Source organism: Mchenga conophoros, linkage group LG12 (genome assembly GCF_057382185.1).
Source record: "Mchenga conophoros isolate Kocher_MC1m ecotype Shallow Benthic linkage group LG12, M_conophoros_male_GT1.1, whole genome shotgun sequence".
Classification (NCBI taxonomy): Eukaryota; Metazoa; Chordata; class Actinopteri; order Cichliformes; family Cichlidae; genus Mchenga; species Mchenga conophoros.
The window spans coordinates 30381273-30391563 of record NC_140537.1 but is presented as its reverse complement, the minus strand read 5'-3'; the positions used below and the strand labels follow the sequence as shown (position 1 = coordinate 30391563).

Genomic DNA, 10291 nt, shown 5'->3' with positions numbered 1-10291 from the left:
TGCAAAAAAAGAAAGAAACAGGCAATTGTTAAGAACGCCTTAGGTGAAGCAGTGTTAGATAAACTAACAAAACACTGCTATTAAAAAAACTATTGGCATATAAAAGCTTCCATTAAGCTGAATATTATTTATATTATTGCATACATATGGTTGACAGAAAGTGACCTCTGTAGCTATTTCCCATTGAGGATTGCAAAAGAAACCACAAAAACGAATAAAACCAACTTACTGATTGTTTGTACATGTGCAGAGGAGGCAAAGTGGATATACTGGATAAAGAATGCTGAATATGGAGCTGCCATAATAAAAAATAAAAACTAGTTAGTGTGAGACCTGGTTTTTATTTAACCAGTAAGGAAATTGTGATGCACACTCCACACCAGTTGGAGGCGCTGGTCCTCCAACTTGTCTGTCAGCCTCAAAGAAGAGACGACCAATGACGACCCAGCAGGGAAGTATTGATGTGGTTGTCATCTGTCCAGTGTTTGGTCTTTTTAAAATCGGTATATTCTCTATTGTAACCTTCATTGTAAGCTTGCTTTGGCGTTATATCACACTAGAGTTAGCAAGTGTGTTGGTAGCATTCAGAGCATATTTCTCCTGTTTTGGCTTCCTGTTAAATCCAGAATTGAATTCAAAATCCTGCTCCTCACATACAAGGTCTTAAATAATCAGGCCCCATCTTATCTTAATGACCTTGTAGTACCATATCACCCTATTAGAGCACTTCGCTCTCGCTCTGCAGGCCTACTTGTTGTTCCTAGAGTATTTAAAAGTAGAATGGGAGGGAGAGCCTTCAGTTTTCAGGCCCCTCTTCTGTGGAACCAGCTTCCAGTTTGGATTCAGGAGACAGACACTATCTCTACTTTTAAGATTAGGCTTAAAACTTTCCTTTTTGCTAAAGCATATAGTTAGGGCTGGATCAGGTGACCCTGAATCCTCCCTTAGTTATGCTGCAATAGACATAGGCTGCCGGGGGATTCCCACGATGCATTGAGTTTTTCCTTTCCAGTCACCTTTCTCACTCACTATGTATTAACAGACCTCTCTGCATTGAATCATATCTGTTATTAACCTCTGTCTCTCTTCCACAGCATGTCTTTTATCCTGTCTTCCTTCTCTCACCCCAACCGGTCGCAGCAGATGGCCGCCCCTCCCTGAGCCTGGTTCTGCCGGAGGTTTCTTCCTGTTAAAAGGGAGTTTTTCCTTCCCACTGTTGCCAAAGTGCTTGCTCATAGGGGGTCATATGATTGTTGGGTTTTTCTCTGTATCTATGAAGCGCCTTGAGGCGACTTGTGTTGTGATTTGGCGCTATATAAATAAAATTGAATTGAATTGAATTATATTTTCAGTGATAGCTTAGCCTTGTTACTGTAACACCAGCTTGTCTCATGTAGGTGTGTGCAGTGTCTTACCTAAACAGCTAAAACAGTCAGGTTGTTTCAGCCAAAAGTTTCACACATCTCTGTTTCTGTTGTACCAAATGTATTTGTTTAACCTTCGTTTGCATGTGTCTTTCTGCTTCTGTGTGTGCAGAGAGACACCATGTTCCCAGCCAAGCTAGCTTTGAGCACTCTGAAAAGGATCCACCATGGAGCTTGTTATCGATGTCAATTGTTAGATTATAATATTATTTTATGCCATGTTATACCCCTAACTAAAGATTGTGAATTATTATGTAGTTTTAGTTTTCATTATTCTCCTGAATTAGAAGAAGCTGATAACTATTGCATTCGTTAAACTGATTTGCATTACATTAGACTGCTGATTTATTGTGGATGAATGATATTGTTTTATGATGTTATAAGAAATACTGTTTGCAGAAAGTCATCGCCTTATTTGTCTGATTAGAAGAGAACAGAATATACTGGAGTTTTCTGCCCCAACTCAGCAGGAGCAGATAAACGGGGAGCCAAGGTCGTAGCTTAGGCGCCGTGTGAGAGAAAAGCATGTGAATGTTTAGGCTTTTATGATAAGGTGGGAGAACCAGAGGCTATAAGAGTTTGAGCAATGCTCCACCATTTTGAGATCTGAGGCTGTCTGCATCAGTGTCCATCTCCCACGTGTGTGATCATTAAAATCATCGTTTGACTTGACCCGGCCGGACCAGTGTTGTTATTGTGGTTTTTCTCTTGTCTCCATCCCCAATATTTTGAACCATAACACTTTCTACCTGCTTCATCCAGAAGGAAGGGATACAGGCTGGAGATGGGCCCCCCTCAGACTCCCGTGTGTGGAAGAGAAAGCCTAAGAACCAATCTGCAATCTGGTCATCAATAAGACTTCTTGAAACACAGCAAAACGGGAGAAGACGGTTCAGTTTATCAGCTGCTACTATAGTAAATTCAGCACCAGTACACGTCCAACCGTACCTCCGGCTGATGAGGCTGGACAAACCTATAGGTTTGTACTTATATGAACATCACATTGTTGGGTTGTCGTGTCTTCATTCGCTCACCCCAACCAGTCGCGACAGATAGCCGTCCCTCCCTGTTAAAAGGGAGTTTTTCCTTCCTACTGTGACAAAGCAAGCTCATGTACTCAGGTTTAACTTCAGCAGGTCATTATGACCATGTCTACACATTCATTTTCTGCTATGCAATGATTTTTATCTGTGTCAGTTTAAAAGAAAAAAATTGATATCTAGAATATTGCAGAATTTTGACTTTATTCCAAACATGCACTCTTTAAGCCCAGAACAATTTTTAGCAGCATTTTCACCATGTTAACAAAACAGAACAAAACAAGAAGCTATATAACATTAATACAGTCTTCAGAAAACAAATGGCTAAAATAAGCACGTCATCTTTGACCTTGTAGAGCTATTAACTGGCACTAACAGGGAAGCATCTTTGTAAGCATGTAGCCCTAACTCATGATGTAGATAATAATTGTTAAAATTGTTCTTTGAAAGAATCCTACCAAACTGTAAAACTCTTATGTAATTACTGTGTAAGACAATGAGTCTAAAATATCTTGCCCCTGCATTTTTTCAGTGTCACTGCACAGATGCATCTAAAACCAAACCACATTTAAAATGCCACCAGATTAATGTAGATATTGGCTGCACATTCATCTCTTTGTGGGCTTTGTTTCTGTTCTTATCTTACTTCCTTGTTTAATTCCCTTGAAATTCATTGCCTTTTAATCATAGGGACATGGCTGCTGTACCTCCCCTGTACATGGAGCATTGCTCTGGCTGCTAACCCTGGATGCTTCCCAGATCTGGGCATGCTCACACTGTTTGGTACAGGTGCTCTTCTCATGAGAGGGGCCGGCTGCACCATCAATGACATGTGGGACAAAGACTTCGACAAAAAAGTAAATGAGATTTTCTTACAGCTGACTCCAAACAAAGAACAGGACATGTTTTTGCAATAAAGTAAATTAAACTTCTATTTCTAAGCAGACGTTAGACTTACCTGTGTCACTGTCACTCCCCTGCTCAAAGTGTTTATTTTTCAGCTCTGATAAATTGAAAGTGTTTGTGTTTTTGCGCAGGTGTCCCACACAGCCTCTCGACCAATCGCATCAGGAGAGATTTCTCGAATGCAGGCGCTGGTCTTCCTGGGAGGGCAGCTCTCGCTTGCACTTGGGGTTCTTTTGTGTCTCAACTATTACAGGTACTCAGAATCAATTTTATGTATGAACGTTAATGACATTTTATTAGGAAAATATAAATAGAAGAATAGGAACAGGTATATAGGTTAGATTAAATCCTCCGAGTCATGAGAAAAAAAATTTAGTGCAACAGTTGAACTGGATCACAATATTACTACAGTGTGTTAATTTTCATAGTGTAACTAAAAGTGATTATTTATCCAGTTATTTTGCAGTCTTTCCCTCACATTGTTCAAAATGCTCTCACAGTATAGCTCTGGGTGCTGCTTCTTTATCTCTTGTTATCACCTACCCACTGATGAAGAGGTTCACTTACTGGCCACAGTTTGTGTTGGGTATGTGCTGTGTAAAGTTATCTTGTAGTGTTCTTTGTCTAGAGTTAATATTTTACAGACTATCAGAGCTATAGCTGTTCTCTTGTTCTCTTCTCTCACTTTAGGACTCACTTTCAACTGGGGCGCTCTGCTCGGCTGGTCCGCTATTAAAGGCTCTTGTGATTGGTCCGTGTGTCTCCCGCTATACTTCTCAGGAGTGATGTGGACGCTGGTATATGACACAATATACGCACATCAGGTAAAGTAGTGGGCCTGAGAGATCGCACCACTTCGTTCCTATTAAACACAATTCTTTCCTTAAACCAAAGGCTGAGTGCAGTAAATGTAAAAGAACGCTCTCATACACCAACACTACCCTGAACCAATGATACCTGGCAACATGCTTTTTTTAATGCCAAATTCTGACACTGCCATTTAAGTGTTGCAGCAGAAATCATGACCAAGGTCATCAGCACCAGACCAGGAAAGCAGTTTTTCCAGTCACCTGTTGTCCAATTTAGCTTGCAAATGATAGCTTCAATTTCCTGACAGGAGCCCCCAATGTGCTTTTCTGCTGCTGTAGCCCATCGTGTTGTGCGTTGAGAGATGCTTTTTAGCAGATGTTCTTCTGAGTGGTTATTTGAGTTAACCTTGCCTTCCTATCAGCTTCCTTTCTGTCCATTCTCCTCTAACCTCAGACATCAATAAGGGATTTTTGCCCAGGTGAACTGGTATACATAATAAAGTGACTGTTGAGAACCTGTAAATTTAAGAAGAAAGGAACCGAGAAACTGAAACTAATTTAAAAACAGTTTAAACTGTGAGTACATGGTAGCTGTTCCTTTATATTTAAGAAATGCAGTTTAAGGGATTGCAGTTTACTGTGTTTACTGATGTTTTTCTTTGAGGTGAACATGAGATTAATGTGTCCTATGTTCGTTCAATCAATCAATCAATCAATCAATCAATCAATCAATCAATCAATCAATCAATCAATCAATCAATCATTATTTATAAAGCACTTTTCATACAAAAAATGTAGCACACACACACACACACACACACACACGCACACTTAAAGAGTAAAAATTGGGCTGGGTTCACATGAGCCAAGTGAGGAAACACTATAACAGGGAGCCGTCTGCACCGAGAGCCGGTCACAGACCGCAGCCTCCAGGCTGGGCACACAGCAGGAGGGAGGCAAAAGAGCCCCCCAGCCAGGCTGAGAGGACCCCCAGCGACCCAGCAGCCACGGTCGATCACAGCCCCGGTGCAGAGAGCCCCCTCCGAGGAAACACTGGAGATATGCCACAATAGGCTATATACAGGGTAAAATGATAAAATAAATAAGAAGGGGATACAATATAAATATAAATAGAGTAAGAAGATTAAAAAATGGATAAGAATAAAATCAATAAATATTAGGTAAAGCCTAAATTAATAATAAAATAGCAGGATAGAATAAATAAGCATAAAATAAATAAACGCTAAGTAAAAGCTAAATTAAAAAGGTGGGTCTTGAGCCTGTTCTTAAAAACATGTACGTTCTCTGCGGCCCTGAGCTCCTCCGGCAGGCTGTTCCACAGACGAGGACCATACCACTGAAAAGCTGCCTCTCCGTGAGTATGTGTCCTGACTTTAGGGACAATCAAAAGGCCAGTACCAGAGGACCTCAGGGTCCGCGAGGGTTCATATGGTAAAAGCAGATCTGAGAGATAAGAAGGCCCAAGACCATTAAGACATTTAAAAACCAATAAAAGAACTTTAAAATCTATCCTGAAACACACGGGGAGCCAATGCAGCGATTCTAAAACCGGTGTAATGTGGGCCCGCCCTCTGGTCTTCGTCAGCACACGAGCTGCCGAGTTTTGCAAAAGTTGTAAAGTTGAAATATTCTTCTTAGGAAGACCAGAGAGCAGGGCATTACAGTAATCAATGCGACTGGTAATAAAAGCATGCATCAGCATCTCCGTGTTGGCCCGAGAGAGAATTGGGCGGACTCTGGCTATATTTTTTAGATGATAAAATCCAATTTTGGTTACATGTTTAATATGTGGGATAAAACCAAGCTCAGAGTCAAAAATAACACCCAGGTTTTTCACTTGTAGCGAAGGACATAGTGAAAATGCCTCTAATTTAGACAAGAGTTTCTCTCTCTGAGCCTCAGGACTGACGATTAAAACTTCAGTTTTGTCCTGGTTAAGCTGTAAAAAGTTTTCTGCCATCCAAGATCTTATATCTAAAATACAGTTAAAAAGGGCATCCATTGGTCTGGTGTCATCAGGAGACACAGAGATGTACAGCTGCGTGTCATCAGCGTAACTGTGAAAGTTCACTCCATGCCTCCTGATGACACTGCTGAGAGGGAGCATATACAAATTAAAAAGTACAGGGCCTAAAACCGACCCTTGAGGCACACCACATGTCATTTTATGGATCTTAGAGGAGCATGTATCCATACTCACCATAAAAGTTCTGTCAGAGAGATAGGAAGTGAACCAGTTGTGTACAGCACCAGAGAGGCCTACCATGTGTTTCAGTCTGTTTAAAAGAATAGCATGGTCTACTGTATCAAAGGCTGCGCTTAGATCCAGTAGCACCAGGACTGAGAGCTTTTGGGCGTCCCAGTTACATCTAAGATCATTTAAAACCTTTAGGAGAGCCGTCTCTGTGCTGTGGTTCACCCTAAATCCAGACTGGAATATCTCCAGGATCTTTCTATCATTTAGAAAATCATTAATCTGAGTAAAAACAAGTTTTTCTAAGATTTTACTTAAAAATGGTAAGTTGGATACAGGTCTGTAGTTATTAAAATCATTACAATCCAAATTGCTCTTCTTCAGAAGGGGCCTCACCACCGCCGTTTTAAAGGCAGCAGGGAAGACACCCAACTGAAGAGAGCAATTCATCATGTATAAAAGCTCAGCCTCAAAAAATCCATAAAGTGTTTTAAAGAGTGAAGAAGGGATTGGATCTACAAGACATGTGGTGGGTCTCACTGTGGAGAAAACTTTCTTAAGGTTCTCACCATTAACCAGGACAAAGCTGTCCAGTGTCTCCTCAGGTACAATCGAGCCCGCAGATGTGTTTACAAACATATTGCGATTAGATAAAATATCAGATCTGATGGCGCTGACTTTTCCCCTGAAATGGTCTGCAAACTGCTCACAGAGTGAGTCTTTGGGAGCTGTTAAAATCAGGGTTAAATAAATGATCTATGGTGGAAAAGAGGACCTTGGGATTATTTTTGTTATTACTGATTATTTTGGCGAAGTATGAATTTCTTGAATTCCTTAATGTATTATTGTACACTTTAAGTTGCTCGCAAAATATTTGATGGTTGATAGTATTTTTATTTTTCCTCCACCTCCTTTCTGCTGCCCTGCAATTTCTTTTGAGTTTTTTGACTTCTTCGTTTCTCCAGGGTGATACGTGTTTTACGTTAATGTTTTTGGTGGTGAGTGGAGCAACGGAGTCAAGGCTTTTTTTCAGTTTGCTGTTGAAATGATTAAAAATCAAATCGCAGGGTGCAGGTAAAATCGCAGGGGGGCATTCGTCTAAAACCCTGGTAAAATTTGCAGCCACTTCAGAGGTTAGATAGCGCCTCCTCACAGTTCGCACCGAGGTCTCCCGCTGAATAAAACCGGTGATGTTAAAAAACACACAGTAGTGGTCAGAGACAGCCAAGTCAACAACAGAGGACACGCTGGTGGACAGCCCATGGGTGATGACCAGGTCCAGAGTGTGTCCTCTGTTGTGAGTCGGCTGTGTGACGTGCTGGGTAAAATCCAAACAGTGAAGAATGTTTAAGAATTCTTTTGATGCAGGGTCAGAAGGATGATCTATGTGCAGGTTAAAATCACCGGTTAAAATTATCATATTATATTTTGAATGTATGTTTGTTAAAAATTCTGAGAATTCCTTGATAAAAGCAGCACTGTCTTTAGGTGGTCTATAAATTGTGACAGATGAAACTGGAGGGCTGCTGAAAACAATAGCGTGGAATTCAAAAGTGGTAAAATGATCAAGTAAAATTTGTTTGGAGGTGAGTGTGTTGTTGGCTAAAGATGCAGTCCCACCACCTCTCTTACCACTTCTAACAGAAAAAGAGAAATTAAAATTTGGTGGGGAGGCCTCAGTGAGAACAAACTGGTGCATCCGAACCCAGCCATGTTTCAGTTAAAAATAAACAGTCAAGTTTATTATCTAAAATTAAATCATTAATAATAAAAGACTTGTTCAACAGAGAGCGGACATTTAAAAGTGCCATACTGATTGAGACTGGTGGATTTTTGACAATAGAGTTGAATGGATGTTGATATTTTTGAAGAGGCCGGAGGTTATTAATGTTTTTGGAGTTACTAGATTTATGATAATTCTGTTGCTCTCTGTTTGTGATTATGACGGGTATTGTGTTGACTGTGGGAGAGAGAGGTCCGAGTCCAGAGTTTTGTGTATTACTGTTAAAAGTGGAACAAATATAGGAGCTGGGACCAGGGGAACATCAGTCAGTGGCAGACAGATTTGCAGGTAATGTCAATTTGGGGTAGTGACAGGGCGATGTGCGGGAGTGCTGTACGCCAAATGCCAAATTGGCGGACAGCAAACGGCGTCCCCAGGCGTTGAGGTGGAGCCCGTCTGCCCCAAAAAGATGCCTCCTCTCCCAGAAGGCATCAAAATTGTTAATAAAACCCACGCCGTGGGAGACACAGGCGGAGGAAAGCCAGGTGTTAAGGCTGAGCAGCCGGCTGAAACGGCCTATCCCTCTGCCACAGGTGGGGGTGGGCCTGGAGATAAAAGCACTCACCTGCAACTGACCAAGGAGGCTGAAGAGTTGGAGGAAGTCCAACTTCAGCAGCTCAGATTGCTGTTTGGGGATGTCATTGGTGCCGATGTGGATGATGAGCCGGTTAACCTGTGGGTGGGATGCCAGAATGTTGGGAATTCTGTCCACTATGTCAACAACAGTGGCTCCCGGGAACGACAGCGTGAGCGCCCCCCTCATCCGCACGTTCCTGACGATGGAATCCCCGAGGACCAGCGTGGAGAGAGGAGGTGCTACCGGGGGCTGCTGGCCATCTGAGACGCCCGCGCCGCGGCACCGGGGGTGTTCAGATGGAGATGCGCCAGCCGGACTGCGTGAGTGACTCCCAGGTAGCCGCGCCGTGGGTCCTCTTCTCCGAGGAGCCGGGGTAAAGCACAGCTCTCCGCGGTGAGTTTGCACCACAGCGTCGGGTTGCCCACCGCGGCTCCGGGGGCGTAGTGGTGGAGATGGCGCAGACCTCAGCGACACAGCGGGATGGCGAGGGCTAGCGGTCAGAGGAGGAAAGTCCACAGGATCCAGGATGTTAAAGTAGGGACCTTGATTGACTATGACCTCGTGTTGTTTTGTCTTTCATAAATAGGATAAGGAGGATGACATCAAAGTAGGAGTCAAATCTACTGCACTGAGGTTCCAGGAGCAAACCAAACCCTGGCTGAGTGGCTTCGTTGTGGCCATGATGTCTGGACTGGTATTAGCTGGGGTCAATGCTGAACAGACTCTCCCTTACTATGCTGTACTCACCGGTGTAGCAATGCACCTGACAAACCAGGTGAGGATCATGGTCAACTTTAATACAACATTTAAATGAGAAACATGCACAGATTCATGTGTTTTAAGATTAGGTTTTCCATTGAAGTATATTTATTTTCTTCTCTTGTAGATTTACACATTAGACATCAACAAACCAGAAGACTGCTGGAAAAAGTTTGTTTCAAACAGAAACCTTGGACTCTTGTTGTTTTTAGGTATTGTTGTCGGGAATTTGTGGAAAGAATAAAGACAGACTCTGAAGAAATGAACAAGCCTTCATATAATTAGAGACGATGTTTTATTACATTTGTGTGTTTTGTTTTTTATGAGAAGCACTCTTTTAACAACTTATGTATTTTCAAAAATGCCAGCAAATCTAAATTGAAATTGCTGCAATAAGTTTGACCACCAGGGAGCAGTATGATTCCTCCTACCTGATGAATGTACTGTACGCCAGTGGCCTCATTACTTTGTTTTGGTCCATAAAACACATAAATATCTGGGTCTTTGCGCGACATCCTTCATAAGTCACTGGTTGACATTGGTGCTCTTTGTTTTTATTCTGGCCAGGCAGCATTTACCCACTTTACCTGTGCTTATGTGTCAGAAACCACTTCCAGTTATTAATTATAGGACTTTGGTGAGAGTCGGCATGTAGATCTGCAGACTTTACTGGTTCTTTTTAGTGCTTTTGCAACATGAGACTGCTCTCACCCATGATGTTTCAGTACTCTAAAACTTTTAAACAAATTTTAAAGAGAATTCATTTACATCCAGTCCA

The 10291-nt window shown here is 42.0% G+C and overlaps 1 protein-coding gene across 1 annotated transcript; it reads left to right on the top strand.

Annotated features, from left to right (window-relative positions):
• The first annotated feature begins 1741 nt into the window (after positions 1-1741).
• On the top strand, positions 1742-9782 carry coq2 (coenzyme Q2 4-hydroxybenzoate polyprenyltransferase). Its single transcript, XM_085295148.1, has 7 exons — positions 1742-2403; positions 3155-3321; positions 3502-3623; positions 3871-3956; positions 4061-4194; positions 9341-9529; positions 9641-9782. Exons 1-7 carry the CDS (start codon positions 2382-2384, stop codon positions 9755-9757), a joined length of 837 nt encoding a protein of 278 aa, XP_085151274.1. The 5' UTR covers positions 1742-2381; the 3' UTR covers positions 9758-9782.
• Positions 9783-10291: the final 509 nt, after the last annotated feature.